Source organism: Poecilia latipinna, unplaced genomic scaffold (genome assembly GCF_001443285.1).
Source record: "Poecilia latipinna isolate Pla-1442-1.1 unplaced genomic scaffold, P_latipinna-1.0 Scaffold1467, whole genome shotgun sequence".
NCBI lineage: Eukaryota > Metazoa > Chordata > Actinopteri > Cyprinodontiformes > Poeciliidae > Poecilia > Poecilia latipinna.
In genome coordinates, this window is record NW_015114083.1 from 172,016 (window position 1) to 191,521 (window position 19,506).

Sequence of the window (19,506 nt, forward strand, 5' to 3'; positions counted from 1 at the left end):
ACACACACACACACAAATATGGAAAGTGAACAGTTTCACCCTCCTGTTATGTTCGTTTCTGAGGTGCAGCAATAACGTTCCTGGGTCAATTTGACCCACAACATAACAGGAGTGTTGAGTTCTGCAGGCAATCATTGTTTCCTTCATCTTCTCTGTTCACAGCAGTTTATAGTATGGCTTCGGGCTTTGGCTCAAAGATTTAAATCTGAAGCCCTGCAACTCAAATACAGCTTCACTTTCATAGGTTCGTTTCGTTTCTTCAGGCCCCTGAGGTAGCTTGATTTTTGTGCGATCTGTGATCGAGCCAAATAAACAAAAAGCAGAATTTGCTTCTTTTTTTTTTTTTTTTTTTTTTGTTCCTTCAGAGTAGTTTTAGATAAGCAATCTATTTTGGTAAATGTTGTGGTGAAATCTTTACTTCTTTAAAAAGAAATACACCATAGATAGCAAAGAAATTCTGTTAAACAAAAAATATACATGGTTTTCATTATAAACAATATCTTCAAACACATATTTCTTCAATTTACAAATGAAAAACAGTGTAGTCATGCCACAACAAATAAAGCATATAATGGTATGGTAATTAATCATGCAATGTACATGCAATTTACAGAGACCAGTTAATGTGGCAGCCATCTTTCTGGACTATGTGATGAGCACAGGGAGAACAGACATGTTTTATGTGAAACCTTCGTATTGCGAGGCAGCAAAGCCAACTAATGCAGCCCAACTTTGTAAATTTGTTCTGTTGAGACTTTCAAGCACACAATACTAATACAACCTTCCTTTGTGAAAGCATTGCTTCAGTGTTTGCTGACAGTAGTTAGTTAGTCACTGCAGATCTTTCCCATTGTTTTTTAAACTTGGAACTGAAACACCGTTAGTTTACTTTCAGATGCAAATTGCATTGAACTGTTTTTTTTGTTGTTGTTGTTGTTTTTTGGGGGGGGGTTTATTCCCCACCTCAAATTACTAAAACCAACATCCTAGTCTTTAGATTTTAGTGACTAAACGTCTCATAGGCTGACATTTACCTGTCTCTAGAGAGGAATAATCAAAAGAATAGTATTGTTTAGTTTGTCACAATGACTCAATTTATTCTGCGCAAATCAAGTGTAATAAAATATTCATATTCTGAACATTTATGAAACGCGAATGTTATAATTTTGGATGTAGCTAGTATTGATCCAGTATCTCTTTTCAACCGAGCTATTCTTTTCTCTCCTGATTGCATTGACAGTTTTTGCCCAGATAATAGATCAACACATTGATTAAATAAGATAAATGCACTGTAACAGTATGATCAATTGTCATACTGAGTCTGAGAAAGATGGAAAATTAACTGTTACTTTCGTGAATATATAGGAGTGTTTAAAAAAGAGCATTATTGGATGAAGCATGAACAGCCAAGGTGTCTCTGTAAATCCACCCATGCTGTTCTGTCCTTGTATGTGGTGCCCTCTGGAGGCAATACAATTGTATGCAATTTGAAAGAATGATGGGAATACGTCAGCATCATGTTTTTCTCTCTATCATCCCTTGTGACAAAGCCACCACACAGGGGGAGGGGGGTTTTCTCTGCTGTGGCGATGTGAGTTCCAGGGCCCCTCATGGGCCCTCATTGGCAGTGAAATGCCCCATGCCTGCAGGTCAGGGGACCACCGGCTGCTCTGACTCCTCAAACAGACCTGAGGAGGTCTCTCAACTTTGCACACAGATGGCATCAAAGGCGTGCACGAACAGCATGAAGGTCACAGAGGGATCTGATGTCAGCACATTGTGTTCACAAGGCGACTGTTGTGTACATTCCCAGCAAACAAATGAGCAGATATTGTTTGTGGATCTGTGCACAGAAACAGAAACGGGGCACAGACTGATTTTGGGGCTGGGGTTGGAGGAGATGATGTATTTTCAAACTTACAAGGTTTTAACTAATCCTATCAGACACATAGAGCTGCAAAGTTGAGTGTTGCCAAAAAGAGTTCTGCAGGTTTCTTATAAAAGCTTGGAATCAAAAAGAGTTTTTTTTTTCCATTACATTTATTATACAAGAGGTGGGATACACAGAGGATGAGAAGATGCACCCTAAATCCCAAATAGAATATAATCCTTAGAGTTGTAGAACTAATTTTATGGTGTGATTTTTTTTTTTTTTTCCAGATTTGCCACTAAAAAGTGGTTCTGATGCAAAACTGACTGTCAAATAAATTTTCTTGCATAGAACTAAACAGGCTGCTTGTCCCAACATCGGTTTTTGTTGTGGTAAAAATCAGACTTCATTCTGTATCTCCCTATTTTTTCGTGGTCTGTTTAAGGCCCTTTCTGGCATCATTATATAAGATAAACTTCCAAGTCTTGCATTTTTTGCAAGTGAGAGTTATTCCATGAGCCTCTGCAACAATAGCTAAACAGTTTTCTAATCCAAATATTTTTTTTGCAGATTTCGCATGGAAGGTAAAATGTGAACATATTTTATATCTTTCCTTTGTTTCCTCTTAACCATAGCTAATCCCCAATTGTATATTTAACCAGGAAAGTCCCATTGACATGAAAAACCTCTTTTTCAATGTAGATCTGGTCAAGAAGTGGGAAAAGTCACCTGTCCTCTCAAATTCCCTGTTGCTAAGACTAAGCTAGCCTGTTAAAAATCGTCATCATCATTTTCTGCATCACATTTATTTTATTCTTTTAGAAACCTGCATGATTTACTTGCCAGATGTATTGGCCAGGTCCATGAACATAAACAAAGAATTAAACTTCCATTTCACATCAGATACACAGTGTTCTCCATTCAGATTACTGGCTTATGCAGAGCTGATCCAGTCATTTCAATTCCATGTGTTGGAGCAAACATGCATGATACCTGTAGTACTGAGAGTTAAACTTACTGTATGCATTTTGTTCTTGGCCCCAGCTTAGAAATTGTATTTTGGCTCCATCTAGTGGGCGTCTCTACTCAATAGAAATTGCACACAAAAGAAAAAAAAAAAGACATTCAAACTGCAATAGCATATTTATTTTTTTATATAAATCTACAATGCAGAGTTTAACGTAGAGAGCCTATAAACAAAAGAAGAGGCTTTCTAAGCTTCACCTACATGCCTCTAATCCATTAATCAACTTACTTTAACCCATCTGCCATGCATTCCCCCCATAAACAGTCAGCAAGCAAAATTACAGCATTTTCAAAAAGATTAAAAGAAAATAAAAATAAAAAATAAAAAAAAACAGCTGAACATCATGATTCTTCTTCAAAAGCTTAGCACAAAAGGAAAGTTGTTTTTCTTCTAAACGGTAAATGGTTTAAATCAGCACCTCACAGAGAACCTGCCACATCCCCTCAAGAGTTTAACGTTTGACTACAGACTGAACACAACAGGCTCTGGGGTATTCTTAGGCAAATTCACCACTTCCTGGGCTGCTGGATGCAGAAGGTCCGGGGGCAGTGAGACCTTTCCACAGCAGGGCGCACCTTGCTGTGCCTCACGCTCACAGGGGTCTCTGGAAAGTCATGACTCAGCTGTAAAATATCAAGCAGGGGTTTTATGAATTAGCAACTATGGAAATCTAGATGGAATTCAATTAAGCAAGCCAAATAAATAGATTCTTTTTTATTATTATTATTATTAACCTTGTCAAGAGTCCCAGTCAGAAGAAGCCCGACTTGTTGCATCCTGTTGGAGGTGGCAAGAGACCGGCTGCACAGGTTTGAAGAAAAGAAAAGAAAAACAAACGAGATTCACTTAATTAGCCAAGGCTTCTTAGTTCAGCCAGGGCAGTGGCGTAGGGCTGTACCTGAGTTTATCAGACCTCTTTGTCTCTTTCTCAGGAGTCCCATGGGCAGATCCGTCCTCCAGGGTTTTCTTGGCAACTCGTTTTCCTCCTGCCTTCACTAACGACGATAAAATATAAAAGGGGTGTTCATTTCAGTTCTGACTTTATGCATTATGTACAAATAAATGTAACTTGTTTTAAAATGTGGCCATCTTAAGGTATTCTGCTGGGTTACTTGAAAGTTTGAAAGAACGCGAGTTGCAGAATGAGTTTTAAGTCAGTGGGCGGGGCTAAGATGGATATAGAGGAGCCCATTGGTTACTAATAACAGGTTTACCAATCATTCGCAAGGGGGAGTGTCTGACGAGCCCAAAATCATTTCGAGAAGGACTGTAGCAGAACAAAAATATGTACGGAATAATTTGATTTATCTGAGATGAACTAAACTGTTTTTAATTAATGGGTTTCTGAAGTAATGTGCATTTCAATGATTTTGTGTATTTAAATATTTACACAAGTTTAATTTTAGTTGCATGTTTAAAAAAAATAAATGAGTAAAGTTATATTTTGGATCTTGGTAGATTTGAAACCTCGATGCATTAGCATTAGAAACTAAGCTGCCGCAGTAAACTGATTAACACCTTGTGTGCAAACTGCGCCCGCAGGAGCGGAGTTGTCACGTTTTTTTACGCCACAAGGCCTTTAAAAGAAAAAAAAAAAAACATCCGACAACATCCGGACGCTTTTCAGCAAAACGTCTTGCAGAGAGGTGAACTAATAATAATGCAACCCAACAAACATGAAAACCAGAACCATTTCAAAACCGCAGCAGCAAAGTCGAGCTATTGTTTGTTTTTCTGCATGGCTGTGTATCTGGGTCAGACAGCACAAGGACAAAAGCGCTTTGATTAAACCTAAAAACAACAAAACAAGCACCTACAAAAGTTGATGTGAACATCTGTTTACCTGCTGGCGGGTGCCCAGCTTTGAGCAGATGAGCGTCTTTTGCTCCGGATTTGGAGAGTTGTTGCACCATTTTGTTGGAAAGTTTCCGCAGCGCAGAGAAGATCCGCAGCAAAGTGCTGTGAACGCCCACTCGCTTGTTTTTATGCTCAGAATCTACAGGAAGCCGCAGACACGCCCATCATTTCAATCTTTCTCTCTCTCTCTCTTTAAAAACAAACAGATGTTGAAACTATTTAAGAAGAACTGAAACCAGAACAAATGAAGCCAGAAGAACACTGGTTCTCAAACACTCAACCAGTTTGTTTCACTTGTTGTTAATAACGTGTAGTTTTCTTGCAAAAGTGGCTTCCCTCTCATCTTAAGTTTTTTCCCCCCCTCTCAGTGATATGCTCTAGACATTATGCACATAGCCAACCAAAGCTGTGGCTTTTTTTTTTTTTTTTCCAAATGGGCCTATAGAAAAGTAATCTCACCTGAAAAGGTTTCCTCTGTTTATATTCTGACTTTTCCAGACATACAATTAAAATTTCCATTTGACATAGATCTGAATCTTATGAAATGGGAGGCAACTTAAGAAAAGGCCATTTCACCATTTTTCTCTGGTCTTTTACTCACAAACCAGGTTCCGTTCAAAGCTACTCATATGTGCTAGACTAATATTCTATAAAATAAGAAGTGTGAGTTATTAAATATGTATTGAATTCACGAAACTAAAATTGACACTGAATTTTTTTTTATTGTTGGCATTTAGACGACAGTGACTTTCAAAAACAAGAACTCTCCAACTACAAGGTTTGCCTCAATTTTTTTAAAGTGTATTTTATTTGAGTTGTATTGTTTTAAATTGCAAAGTTACCCATAATTTTTAAACTTTTTTTTTTATTATTATTATTATTTTACAAGTAAACACCTGAAAAATTGTCAGCTTTCACCTCGGTACCCATAAAGCCTAGTGCAACCATTTTCTTTAAGTGGTCACCTAATAAGTTAATGGAATTCACCTCAGTATGAATTCGGCTGTTTTCTTCTGGCACCAATTTCATTTCCACTTGATGACAGTAATGCACGTTCACACTGGCTGCCTAAAAACATCCGCAAAAGAAAAAAAGGAAGGAGGCAATCCTGGAAAATCCTGATATCTCCTAGAATTTTCTTTGAAACACAGGTTTTGGTCTGTCTTAAGTTATATTGGTTTCTTCTTTTTTTTTATTCAAAAAAGGATGCTTCGGTGCTCATGTGAGGCTTGATCTGATGAAAGACCATAAACAACGATGTCGTAGTGTATCTGACTTCATTGCATCGTCATTAAGTTCTATAAGATAAGTTTTATTAGATTTAGTTGCATATGAAATCCCTCACTCATGATAAGGTCCGAAGAAGCTAAACTGAAAGCATCAGCTGAACTTGAGCAAGTTGTTAGAAAGAGACCTGCAGGTGGATAAATTTATTTTTGGTAGAGTACAAATAGAACCTTACGTGTTTTATTGCGGAAAGTAATAATTCCTTTCAGCTCGCATTTCTTTCAGCCACACCTTTTCCAGAGCATCTGCCTACCTTCATTAATCAGGCAGCTGATCAAAAACAATGCTAAAAAAAAAGTTCCTTTTGAAGCAATTTAAAAAAAAAAAAAAAAAAACGGGAAAGCTGGTGAAAAAATTTTATATGGACAAATCCCTGCTTTTGTCAAATAAAGTGAAAAATGTGTTTTCTATTTGCAGTCATGATGAGCTCCAAATGTTTCCCTTGTTCAGTCAATTGCTTTGTTGCAATTGACTGAACAACATAAAGAACATAACACATACTCAGACACGACACGGAAACTAACAAAAGTATATTTAATAGAAAATACATTAAAAAATTTGGATTGTCAGGTAAAAAAATACAAGAATAAACAGGCATGCAACACGTCTAGGGACATATTGTGGTTTTAAAGGATAGTACTTGTAGTTTTTGAAGGAGCACAGTGATGCATGCAGAAATAATGAATTTCCAGCCTAGAGTTTAGACGCTCGCCTTTGTGACACTGCTGCAGTATTTTCCAATATGCTCTTTTTTGCTTGCACAGCTTTTAAATTGTCTTGTTCCGGTAGGTGGATGACAGGTTTGTGTTATTGTAGAAAAGCAACAATCAGGTTTTCTAAAATTTTCTATTTCTACTTTCCTGACTTCTAACATATCAGATGTGTCTTTTGATGAGAAACTGGCCCAGAGCATCGCAGATCCTCTGCCATGAAAAAACCCCAAAATGCTTTCCCACCTATTCACTGAATCAAGTTGGTTTGTCGCTTTTAAAACTCAATATTAGCCTCGTCTGACCAAAGAACCCAACTCCAGTTAAAAGTGTCAGCAGTTTAGTAAACTACATACATTTACATCTGTTATGGTAGAACGGGAACATCCCATGCAACTGTCAGGCCTACAGGAGGCTTACATTGGTTGCTATGGAGACTTGATGACCTCAAGATGCCACGTTTTGCTGCTGAGATTATCTGTCTGAAATAAAGTGATTCTGTGCTTTTAAAGCATCTGCTGCAAAATAAATATGTCCTACACTGTACCTACGATGTTAATATTGACATCATGAAGGTATATTTTAAACTTAAAACTTGCAGACATTTTCACAAATAAGCCACCACTCATGAGCATAATCCTGTGGTTTAAAAAAAAACACGATTTAAGTTTATATATATTTTAATGATGTCTTTGCACAGGTGTAGGCTTAGTGTTGGGTTTAGAGTACATAAAGCATCAGGAGCTTTACAGATGGTTCAAAGCCTCCTTCATTCACCCACGTCTGTGCAAACATCAAATGAAACCCTCAGACTGTAGGAGGGCACGGCCCTCAGGTCTCTCTGAACACTTCCACGCCATTGGTTAGAATAAGGAGAATCACACAACTGGTTTAAAAAACAAAAATGACCTTTTATTTTGTTCACATAGTTGTTACGATGCCATCTTTTTCCACATATCTGTATATTTATATATCTTTAGAACATGGCACAAGTTGTTTAGTCTTTTAACCAGTGCTAATGTGTAAACCAAAGTAATGCTGATTTTTGTCTGTATTTACAATAAAATCAAAGAAATGTACAAGACTCCATTGCATTACACAGTTTCGACATTAAGTACAGATAAACTTTGATCCCTCTGTACAATCTAACATCATTAGTTAATTAGTCTTTTTTATTTTTTATTTTATTTCTTTACAAATGAGTTCATGATCCGTTTTGGCTTCAGCACATACATTTTCCCCCCACATCTTGACTCGTACCGCGGACCCTCGCTAACATGACTCACACCTTTAACCATGCTCTCACACTTATGAGTTCCTTGAAGAAAATTAAAGCTAATATCTACACACGACATGACACACGTCTTCTCACGATAGTGTCCTGGATTCTCCCTCGACGTCGCCCCTACCCCTCCCTCCCCCTGCCATGATTCCATCTTACTCTTGAAATGAAAAATAATCTTTAAAAACATTCCATGATTTCCCTCTTTGGCACACATCCCGTCTTTCCATCTGCTGCCGCTCTGCTGAACTCACCTCTCCATACAAGCACATCCACTTTAAAACAAACACACTCATAAAGCCAAGTTCATGAAAGAAGTTTCCTGTGTTGCTCCTTGCCTCTGCTGCAGGGTGAAAGAAGAAATCGGTCTGGAAAAATGTTCTCAAGATTGTACAGCAGATCCGTCTGCGGACTTATACCCAGGAGTCAGGAGAACCTGGGTACTGTTCTGCCCTGTAGGAAGGCCTCCGTGTGCTAGCATAGTAGTCCACATAGTTAGAGGTGGATTTCAGTCCATGAGGCTGGGAGCTGTAGTCTGCTGTAGGAGGGTAGGTGATGACTTCTTCTAAATACGCATCGTCGTAGCCGTGGGGATGCTGCAGGTACATCCTGTATGTGTCGTAATTCCTTCGACACGGCTCTTCTGTGTAATACACAGCCTGCAAGAAAAGAGGCGGGGAGGCCTTGCGTTAATTCATTCTTAGGATTTGTATTAATGAAGTTTTTCCAAAATGAATTTACTCTAAATTCCTTGATTAAATGCAGTGTTCACAGTTAGAAGCCCATCACCAAATCTAAGACCACTTTGTGGTTTCCATGAACCCCAAGAACATCTCCAAGGGGATTCTGCTGGCAGCAGACAGGGGAGACTTTACCTCTTGTGTTTACTTCTATCTTTACCATTCTTGGAGATCTTTTGGTATCATGTGAATCAGGTCATGTCATAAATGCCAAATCTTTCCAGTGGAATTGCTCAAGGCTGTATTCTTGGCCCTAATGTTTTTTTTTTTTTATTACTTAATGTACATCTGCTTGGATAGACTCCAAGGAGTCCATCATAATGACTGTTATCATTTTTATACTGATGAGATCCAACTGTTCTGTTCATTAGTGAGGTCTCAGAGTCATACATTGTTGATGTTGCTGTTAATATAGATACCATACGTTTACTGGCAAAAATGCTGAGATAAAATACTTGCAGAGTTGCCAGCCCAAAATAGACTTGGTTTGGATGCTGCTTTGGTGTGAGGCCAGAAAAGCCTGTCATCACACACTTCGTTGATAAGCTAGCCACCAGGATACCATCACACAAGCTTTGTGCATGCTCAGAACAGTTAAGGAACACAAACACATCATGATGAGCACACTGTGTTTCTGATGTACCACCTGAAGAACCCACAGGAACCCTGTTTACTTTGTTAATGTCTTGTTGTGGGCTGGGTCTACTGTGAATGTGACATTGTGCTGGAGTCTGCAGCCTACAGATTCTGAAATGCAAATGTTTTCTTGCTTAAGCATCCTAAAATGTAAGTAAGTTATTTTTTTTTCATTTTTAAATAGAATAAAGCATTATGGAAGCCAGAATCCTTAAGGAAGTATGACCGTTTTACTATATAGACTTAACTGCTTTAGGATTAGCTTTATATTTCTTCATAAAACAGAAAGGAATCTTTATGGACTTTCTAACTTAGTACACACATAATCTGGTACGTACATATACTCTGATATTCAGTTTGATGTGATCTACCAATGCAGGTACTGTCATTTAGCTTTGGTAACTCTAGTTTGACTATTTTCAAATCCAATTAAATTCAAAAATACTTTACTGATCCCAAAGAAATCTTGATGATTTACATTTAATTCTACCACAAGGAATGTTTACAACTCCCGGAGCACGCTCACACGCTTGATGCCTTCCTCTCCTCGTGTCTGTTATCTGAATGGGCACACATGGACGTGTCCTGCAGGGACAGCTGCCCGAGACACAGAGAGGACATCCCAATCCCAGCAGTCACATTCACTCTTGCTCACACAATGGCTGATGTGCTGGGTTATTCCCAGCAACGGCAGCAGAATGCGTAACAGGGTCTTTGTATTTATAAAGTGGCGTAGATGAACTGCAAAGCTTCACTTTTTTTTTCTTCCTTAAAATGAGGGTTGATTTAATTTACTTTAAATATTTGTCTTTATATCCCTTCAAATTGTCCACGTAGAACTTAAAATAAAAGGACAACTTTTATCCTCAGAAAAATTTGAGAAACAACTGACCAATGTTATGTTGCTATAGTCAAGGTGGCAGACAGCGATGGTCAAAGTGACTGTGAATGTGTCAAATTTTGAATGTGGAGATGTCTGATTGAGCAACATGATAAAACATTTGAGAGTGAAAAAGCCTCGGCTATGAGTTAGTTATTATGGCTACAGCGAAGGACTGTGAAGTAAAATTAAATATATTTAATGTGTCATGCTTGGTTTTTAGAACCAAGTTCAAAAGTAAATCAAGAAATAAATGATCTAAAAAAACAAAACCAAACATAAAACAAGTTTATTCCTTCATTTGCGCTTGTGTTGTTGCTAAGAATGGAGAGGGTGTGAGGTCTGACCAGACTTTTATGAAGAAATATTATATTCACCTGTGATCTTCTGGGCTCCTCTCTTGTGGGTGATGAGTAGTAATATGGAGACGGTTTGCCAGACCCTGGAAAAAAACACACAAAACAATAAAGTTACTGCTGCTGTGAATAAAATGGAGGAATTTAATACAAAAACACCTCATTTCATATCACAGAAAGAGTCTGCACATCCCCAACGGGCAAATGTCTGTATTTAGATGGAGTAGGATCAAATGGGCCGTGCGTCGCTGGAGAGAAATACCACCAAATAATGGGGTTGGCCTGTGCTGCACTGTAGTTTACATAACCATCGGGGATGGGCATTTTCATTGGCACTTTATCAACCTGGTGGAATCCAGAAACTCAATTTCCACTTCCCTGCCCAGAACATGAATTGACAAGGCTGCAGTTTTGCTTGTTTACTCTGCCCGCTTCCTGATCCCACCAGCCAGTGGAGGCTGGTGAGGGCTGTCGTCTGGATGCTGTATGTCTGGATTGCCCTGACATATGACTCACTAGGACCTAATGTGTTAAAAGCAGAATAGTGAAGCAGTTGCTTCTAGATAGTAAATGGACTTTAGTGCTGTAGGGACAAATAGCTCTCAGTTAAACTGACCAATTGTCATAGGGCTCATAGTGGGGAGATAAAAGTGGATCTGCTGGGAGCAATAGGGAGAATAAAGGAGATAACGAAATGGGCGTGTGGAAATGAGCAAAAAGTGATCTCAAGTATAGAGCAGATAATTCATGACTTAAATTAGATTTCTTTTTAAAGTTCACCATCTTTCAGATAAGTACCTGTATACTGTTTTCTGTGAATACTGCCGTCTCCTTGGTAATTATAAAACTGCATAGTTGAATGAGTTCTCTGATAATCTCTGACTGAGCTTCTGTGCTCTTTGATGCCCAACATTGCCGGAGATGACGTGGCACTGGCGGCTGTGGAGAGAGAGAGAGAGAGAGAGAGAGAGAGAGATAAAAAAAATTGCATATTTATTTTCACAGCTCCTGTTTCACTGCGGCTGCCTGGCTGCAGGGTTCGAAGCTACCACAACGTACCCGGGTGGTTGACTGGAGACATCTGGACGGTGCTGGTGGCGAGGGTGGGCTGGGACTTGAACCTGTCCCGTTCCAGTGTTGACACTGGGGTGATGAAATGGTTTTGGTTCCAGCCATCCTGTGAGGGGAGAAAGTGGCAGTCAGAGGAACCAAGACAAAATCAAAACTTTTTTTCATTGGGATTTTATGTAATAAATCAACACAAAGTATTGCTAAATTGTGGAGTGTCAATGCTTTTCCAACATTGTGCACATTAAATCTGAACTTTGCCTGAGAAGATCAATTGTTAATTGTTATTTATTCTCATTAAGATTTAGGTCTGTGTTGTAACCATGCCATTCAAATACATGAATATCCTTCAATATAACATGCTGTTATTACCTTTTGTTAGGTTTGCAGTTGTGTCAAAGTGCCTACTCTATCCATTTACAAATGATTAATTAACACCAATGTTCTTTAAAATCCCTCTGGGGTTTTCACAAAATGACAGAGAATACAGAGAATAATTATCACACAATTGGACTCTATTTACTAATTATGTGGCAATTAACTAGCCGGGATTTTATTGAGGGGCATCAGACCAAAGTGGGCTGAAAACTAATGCATAAGATTTTGAGATAAAAAAAAAAGAATAATAAAAAAACATGCATAACCATAATTTTTCTTTGTTTGTGTTGTCACATAAAATCCAACTGAAATACACATGCAGGTGTTACGTGACAAAATGTGACACAGTTCAAGGAAATTAATACTTCTCCAAAACATTATTTTAAAAAATAAATAAATCCAGCACGTCATGTTATCGTAAGACAGTTTCTGATATTTCTATTTAAAATATAATCATAAAATCATTGAAACATTTAGCATTAAACAAACTGTATGAACCTTTTTGTAGATGGGCCGTAGATCCTTGTACAGCCACAGCGTGTTCAGCACCTGGGCTGCTGCCTTCACCACCTTCACTGAATATCTGGAAAACAGTCAAACTTTGTTATGCATTTCTGAGCAAGAATTCATTGTGGTTAACACAAGACAGCATGACTGATGGAGTAGGCTGTCCTTAATACGTTTTAACCTAGAATCGTACTGAATATACAACAAACTAAAAATAGCTGCTGCAGCATTGTTCCATCGGGATGTTAAACTTCAAGGAACACACTGCCCAGTGTTCAGCAAAGCATTTTAACAAACGTGTGCGTCGGCAACCCCACCTGTCTCCTCTGCCCTTGGTGATGTCGACGAGCTTCTTGATGCCGCCTGTGTCTGCCAACGCCTTGGCGTTTTCCATGTTTTTGCTGGTGACCTCGTGCAGCGTGCAACAGATGGCGGCCACGGTCTCATCCGACAGCAGGGTGGTGTTCCCCCCAGGGAGGCGGTTTACCAGGTCCCTCATCGCGTACTTCCCTGCGGGGGAGGGAGGCGGGACTTGCAGCTTATGCGTAATGACACGATGTACTGCAGGTTTGCTGCAGAAGCTCAGGCAAGGACAGAATGAGGGGGCGATGCCTCATTCATGTGTACATGATTTTGATGCATTTTTTTTTACATTTTGTGCAATGCATTCACAAATAAATTCTGTGCTGACCTCAACAGTATGTAATGTCATCTAAATAAAGGAGTAACATTCAATGTGCTGGGGTCTGCAGCATGGAAGGCACTTTTCATAAATGAAACTGTTTGTGTGTTTCAGTGTGAAGGAGGATTGCCTCCCTTATCTGTCCTTCAGTGCAGCAGCCCGGCTAAAGATGCTGAATACTTGCCGCACCAAGTCAAACAAAGACCTCAAAAAGCATATTTAACCATCACTAAAACCTCATTAACCCGCGCCGTCAGACATCGTTCCCGCTACTGAATAAACATTCATTTCACAGAGTGAAAGACGGTTTTATGAAGCACAGGATTGTACAGGAGGATTACCACACAGCTTTAGCTGGGACACATGCTCATCATGCACATGGATGTCATATTTATATTAGGCTGTGAGCTTTTCATTCCCTGGGACACAATGATCACAGCAAAGTCCCAGTCATGCAAGCTTCTGGCTGAATATTCATTTAAATTTTGGAGTGATTTAATGACAGAGTTATCAACAACTTATCTGGTGGTTCTATGATGAGTTTGGAAGTGTCCTCATAGACGCACCATTTAATTTCCCAAAGAGATGCATTGAGAAATCATCTGCTGGCCGGCAGGTTACATATTTAAAATCCCTGAGTGGTACAGGCTGTCCAGCAGCTCAAAAATCCAAACATTTCTCTGTTATTGAATACACCATACGCCACCAGGTCACATATTCAATAGCAGTAGAAATTTAACTCATTTCAATATCAGTGAGGTGTTAAAATATGAATTCAGAGGATACGTGGAGATGTAAGAAGCTATGTAAATGTTGGCGATATTTTTTTTATTCTACGTCAAAAGACATTTCTGCACTTCATTAAGGCAGAGAGAGAGAGAAACTCATTAGATAACAGTAAGATCGTACAGTTGCTCTGTTTTATCCTTTTGAGGCATTAACCTCAGTCTGTTATGAAACATGCAGGATTTGGAAATTAATTGAACCAAGAATTAACCTCGATTATGGAAAACACACAGAGATCTCTGCATTAGCTTTGCTGGTCCCACTAGATCTGAGCCCTCTCTTACAGACATTGTCACTTATCCTAATATAAAACTGTTCATAGCACTATCATGAAGGTCGGAAGGTTCAGTGTGTGTTGGCTTCAATGCCTCATTATTCCTCTGGCAATAGACTTCCAGTTCTTGTGACAAAAGCAACTCAACCATCTCTCCTTTAAATCTGCTTTCCAAAAAAAGTTGTTTTATTTGTTCATTATATCTGCAGCAACTATTTATTTTATGATTAATCCCCAAGATAAAATCTTGTTAGAAACTCTGGCAAAATAACTTTCACTCCTAACCGTTTTGAAATGCCAGTAAATGACAAACTTCGGTTCATTACTGGTTCAAAACTGACAACGTTCTTGCCTTGTATAAATCTGCACAGAGTTTCTTTGATTTTCCAGTCATATCATGTGCTTGTTTCTTTCGGTGAAGCTGCCATCTGTAGCCAATCACAATTACTTTACAAGAAATAAAAGGGCCTTGGCAAGCTACAAGAGCGTTTCTGGATTATGTCCAGAGTCTAGAGTGAAAACATGTCAACTTAAGACTGTATTCATAAGATCAACACATCATGTGAGATTGTGCATTAAGTTGAGCCAAACAAATTCGCAGCATGGTATCTGGGTTATTGGTACAGCATGAGCTACATTACATGACATAATAAAGCAGAAAAACTTCTCATAAATAGCTCAGTATAGTATATTTTTTTCAGTCCAAGATGTTTCAAACACAACAAAGTGGCTCCTGACCTATAAGCTCCTTGTTCCTGATGTCCAGGGCCATGTTTCTCAGAGCCGTGGCAACCGAACACACCACCCTGTCGTTGTCCATCCGCAGCAGTTCCACCAGGATGGGAAGCCCTTTCTCTTTACGAACTGCTGCACGAATGTACGCTGCAAACTAAATACAGAAAACAGATGAAAATGTCATTAAGGTCTCTGCATCACAAGGGAATACTGATGAGCTTGAGATGTGCATTTGTGATTTCAAGCGTTAAACTGACATTTGTTTGACTGATGCAGAAGAGGTGAACAGCTAAGCCCATTTGTATGCATTGTTTCACAGCCACGGCAGAGAAGCACGAGAAAATCTGCATTTGTGTTTTGAATGAATGCACATTTGCACTGTACCTTCCAGTTGCCAGCTGACAGGTTCTGAAGAGATCCTGCTGAACCTTCAAGAGTGGCAGGATTGGAGCTCTCAGATAGCAGTGTCAAGTAAGGCTTGACCACAGAGGGGTGCCACAGCATCTCGGCCCCCTTAGGAGACTTGGAGAAGCCAGGGATGGGCCCCACACCGTCCCACTGAACATACAACAACTTACAAGTCAGACTGCGAAAGGGTGATGCTTTAGGAATCATTTAATAACAATAATTTTATTTTATCAGACAATCTTCTACAGATCAGAATGTGTTAATTTTTCCTTGATCAGAAGCTCATTAAACGCACCAAAAATCAGACATTCCTCTACATTTTAAAATAAAAAAGTCTTAAGGTAATTGTTGGTGTTTACTTTAATGGATAAATAAGGATAATCTTCAAATTTCGTATTTTCCAATATCTCTATCATGGCACCTGCAGCACATTTTTCACTTATATACACTAGAAACATATTTCCAGTGTGAAAAAAATTCTGACATAAAAAAAAAAAATATGAAAAACTGTTGGCCAAGAAAAGCCAAAGTTCTGTGCATCTAGAACTTATGAAGCACAAACAAGCACAATAGTCCAGTTAAAACACAACACTCACTGAGTCCTCCTGCAAGCTGTTTTTCTTCTTCTTTCTCTTCCTGCCCCAGCAGCTGGAGTCCACCTCTTTACTTGGTGACTCTCGGCCCAGTAAGCCATCTATTTCCTGGTTTACTGGAAATGACGATGGCATCATCTCCAGCTCCAGACGATAAGACAGGTTCCTTAGAGTGCAAATACAGTTCTCCACAATCTGCCAGGCACAGAAAAATAAAAGCTTGAACTTCATGTATCAATCCAAACAAGTATATGAGAGTATATGAGAACTGGTTAACAGTATTTAAGTATGTAAGCAATATAAAGGCAGCAGTTCTTCTGTTCATTGTTACAATTGAGGTAAGGTGATACAGCAAAACAAGGTTACAGTTTTTTTAAACTTTTTCTAATAAAATTATGATTTTAATATTATACATGTATATGAAAACAAGGGGCTTAAACAACAAAAAATATATAATAGAGAAATTAACACAAAGAATATTTAGGAGAAGTACAACTGGCTTGACGTACAAAATATGAAACTGTTTTATCCAATTCAAAACGGAAAATAAAACAAAACAGTTGTGGCGTAAAAGTAAATGACAACTAAAATACACAGGTGAGATGCACTTTTGCTTAAGATATAGTAGTATGAACATTTTGTATCATAATGTATGCAAATTCCTTATCAATCATTTAAGTATATGTGTAAAGCACATATCAGTTATAAACCAGTTCAAAGTGCTTTACATTTTTGAAAATGTAAAACATAAAAACATCAGAAACACTTTCATAAGCAACAATAGTGGGAACTATTGTTGACTTGAAATGTTCATCAATATTTTTTATTGTTTTGTTGACTGAATATTACAAGTTGAGGTTATTGCAGCAAAGATTGAGACCAGATACGTTATTCGGTTCTCCAGCATTATAAGGATTATCGTGTCATTAGAATATCGTTGACAAATTTGTTTGTTTCGGTAATTCAATTCAAAACGTGAAGTTAAGTCTGTATATATTTTATGGTAATTTTCTGTTAATTTGGATGACTGTATCAAAACACGTTTTTCATAAGACGATGATAATTCAAATAATACTGATCCAGACTACAAACATAGAGATCTTTGTGATAATGGTAACAGCCCACATCTTCCTGATTCCTCTCATCTGCCATAACATTGCTTTTAAATCTCCTGTGATCATTTTTCTTTTTCTTCTTCCTCTGCCCTTTTATTGTTATTAGGTGTGAATATCTGCTCTAGCGGGACTACATCCAGTAGGTTCAAGTTATTACTTTTATGCAAAACATGAATTCACGACACTTGAAATGAATAGCCAACAAATATTGCATTCCAAACAGATTTTTGAGATATTAATATTACCCTCACTGATAATATTAATATTAATATTACCCTCATTATCCTCACTCAACATCAATACTTTTGCTATGTGTTATAAATCCAGTTTCAACCTGAGGATATTAAAAGAAAAAACATCTAGGTGGCCACCAACAATCTGCTGGTCATCACAATTCTGGCTTTTAGTTTGGCTATATGTTTTTTTACAAGTTGCAATTAAAAAATTAAATAATTAGACCTCTGGTAAATAATGTTACACTTGTAATATGCTTCTTAGAGTCTTTATTTGAAAAACTATCTAGAATGCATTGATTATAAATCCATTTTTACTGAGGTTTGCATTCCTTAGCTGTACAGAACATCAGGAAACATAGAACATTATCTGCTTGACTAGGTTCTTTGCCAAAGGGAGAAACCATCACCACATTTCAGATGATTCACTTAACTTTCATAATGCAAGGATTCATGCTTAGGAGATGTACTTTCTTTGCCGCAGCCACTGAATAAATGCTAATTTACTGTATGATGAACATCTGATGCTTAAGGTTCACATTCTGGCTGTGCTTTGGGTGACAAAGCAGATCAAACAGTTTCTGTTAACTGCTCTGAGGGTCATTTAGACGCAGGCAATAAACTGATTCAAAGAGGATAAGTAGGGTATTTTCTCCAGAGCTTCTTATCAACTGGCTGCATATTCTCCTCCGGGCCTAAGAGGGCGTGTGTAGATGCGTGTGCGTGTGTGTGCAATGGTGGGCTGCAGGCTTTGTGAGGTACCTTGCTGTCAAAGTCAGACGTGTTTACACAGGCTTTGATGACGTAGAGCAGTGAGTCAACCAGGCCGTCACAAGTACGCATCTGCTTTCTGGCCTCCTCACCGGCTGAACTCAGGTTCCTTTTAAAAAAAACATGAACACATGAGAACACACACACACTCATTAGCCATTCAAGTTGGGGCTTTGCTTAGTAAACAAACGCCCAAAATGATAGCTGTGTGTCTCCTACTTGAAATGGTAATGTGGGCTTTGTCGTTCCCAGATACCATCTTTAATGTATGAGGAGACTTTGTGTGGCCTGATTCTAGTAAGTATTGTTCTTTGCTCAGTAAATAAAGCTCCTTAAGCCGTACCTATGCATGTTCACATGATGCACAAACATATACAAAGTGAATTGACTTCCACTAATTAAACCTGCAAAGCAATATGCCGCAGGATAGAGAAAAAAAAAACATTTTATGAATCTCAATTGTACAAGTTGTTTGGGGTTCCTGCAGTTTTTATGTAAAAAATCCAGACTTTTCCTGAACAAAGTTAACCATAAACACACAGATATTTCTACAGCGTGCAGTCTTTCAATGTGGAACCAGTCAAAATCTCAACGGATAATAATTAGAGAATGCAATGGATGTATGAAAGAACAAATACACTAAATGATAAGCCATGAGAAAGGTAAAAAGTTGGATACAAGAAAGGACAAAATGACAGGAACATAGGATAGAAGGATGAAAGGACAGAAGTCAGGAAGTAAAGAAGAGAGAAAAAATAAGGTATAAGGGAGGATGGAAGAAGGACAGGACAGAAGAAAGAAAGGAGTAAGTAAGAAAGAACACAAAAAATAAAAATGGATGACAAAAAGAACATAAAGAAAGATGAAAAGAAGAAGATGAGATTACAAGGACAGAAGAAAATAAGGCAAGAAGGAAGGACACAAGGAAGAATGTCAGGAATGAAAGAAGGAAGAAAATAGGAGAGGGAGGCATAGATTGAGGGATGAAGAAAGAAACAAAGAACGGAAGAGTACATATAGAAAGGAATGAAGGGACACAATTCCTTCATTCTTTTCTTTTCTGTGGATGGATACTAGAAATAAAGATTAGAAATGCAAATATGTTTCTATATATATTACTATCTTTTTGCATATTATTCAAATCTGGACAACAGTAAAATTATTATTTTAAAACTCTAAGATTTATGTAAATTAGAGATAAAAAATATATTTTTATAAAAAAAAAAAATGTAATGGGACAAAATTTCACATTTATTGACAATACATATCAGATGTAATAGCGGCGAATGCCCACAGTGAGGTGCTAGTGTC

General features: G+C 38.2%; 2 protein-coding genes across 3 annotated transcripts in view; both read right to left on the minus strand.

Moving 5' to 3' along the window:
• Nucleotides 1-2,994: 2,994 nt before the first annotated feature.
• LOC106962851 (death-associated protein-like 1-A) lies at nt 2,995-4,863 on the minus strand. 2 transcript variants are annotated; one of them, XM_015057503.1, is made up of 4 exons: nt 4,741-4,863; nt 3,811-3,892; nt 3,632-3,698; nt 2,995-3,520 (listed from the first exon to the last, which is right to left on the minus strand). In XM_015057503.1, the coding sequence occupies exons 1-4, from the start codon at nt 4,808-4,810 to the stop codon at nt 3,404-3,406; spliced, it is 336 nt and encodes a 111-aa protein (XP_014912989.1). In that variant the 5' UTR covers nt 4,811-4,863; the 3' UTR covers nt 2,995-3,403. The 2 variants fall into 2 exon arrangements, with proteins under 2 accessions (XP_014912989.1, XP_014912988.1); XM_015057502.1 differs by having other exon boundaries at nt 3,796-3,892.
• Nucleotides 4,864-7,641: 2,778 nt separating this feature from the next.
• LOC106962847 (plakophilin-4) overlaps nt 7,642-19,506 on the minus strand; it is a 56,545-nt gene continuing 44,680 nt past the window's right edge. Inside the window, exons 13-22 of the mRNA XM_015057488.1 lie at nt 18,187-18,304; nt 16,080-16,271; nt 15,460-15,633; nt 15,079-15,229; nt 12,916-13,108; nt 12,590-12,674; nt 11,705-11,822; nt 11,444-11,584; nt 10,667-10,731; nt 7,642-8,692 (exon numbers count right to left, since the gene is read on the minus strand). Of these exons, the coding sequence (XP_014912974.1) occupies nt 8,447-8,692; nt 10,667-10,731; nt 11,444-11,584; nt 11,705-11,822; nt 12,590-12,674; nt 12,916-13,108; nt 15,079-15,229; nt 15,460-15,633; nt 16,080-16,271; nt 18,187-18,304 (1,483 nt within the window). The 3' untranslated portion in view covers nt 7,642-8,446. The remainder of the gene's footprint in view (nt 8,693-10,666; nt 10,732-11,443; nt 11,585-11,704; nt 11,823-12,589; nt 12,675-12,915; nt 13,109-15,078; nt 15,230-15,459; nt 15,634-16,079; nt 16,272-18,186; nt 18,305-19,506) is intronic.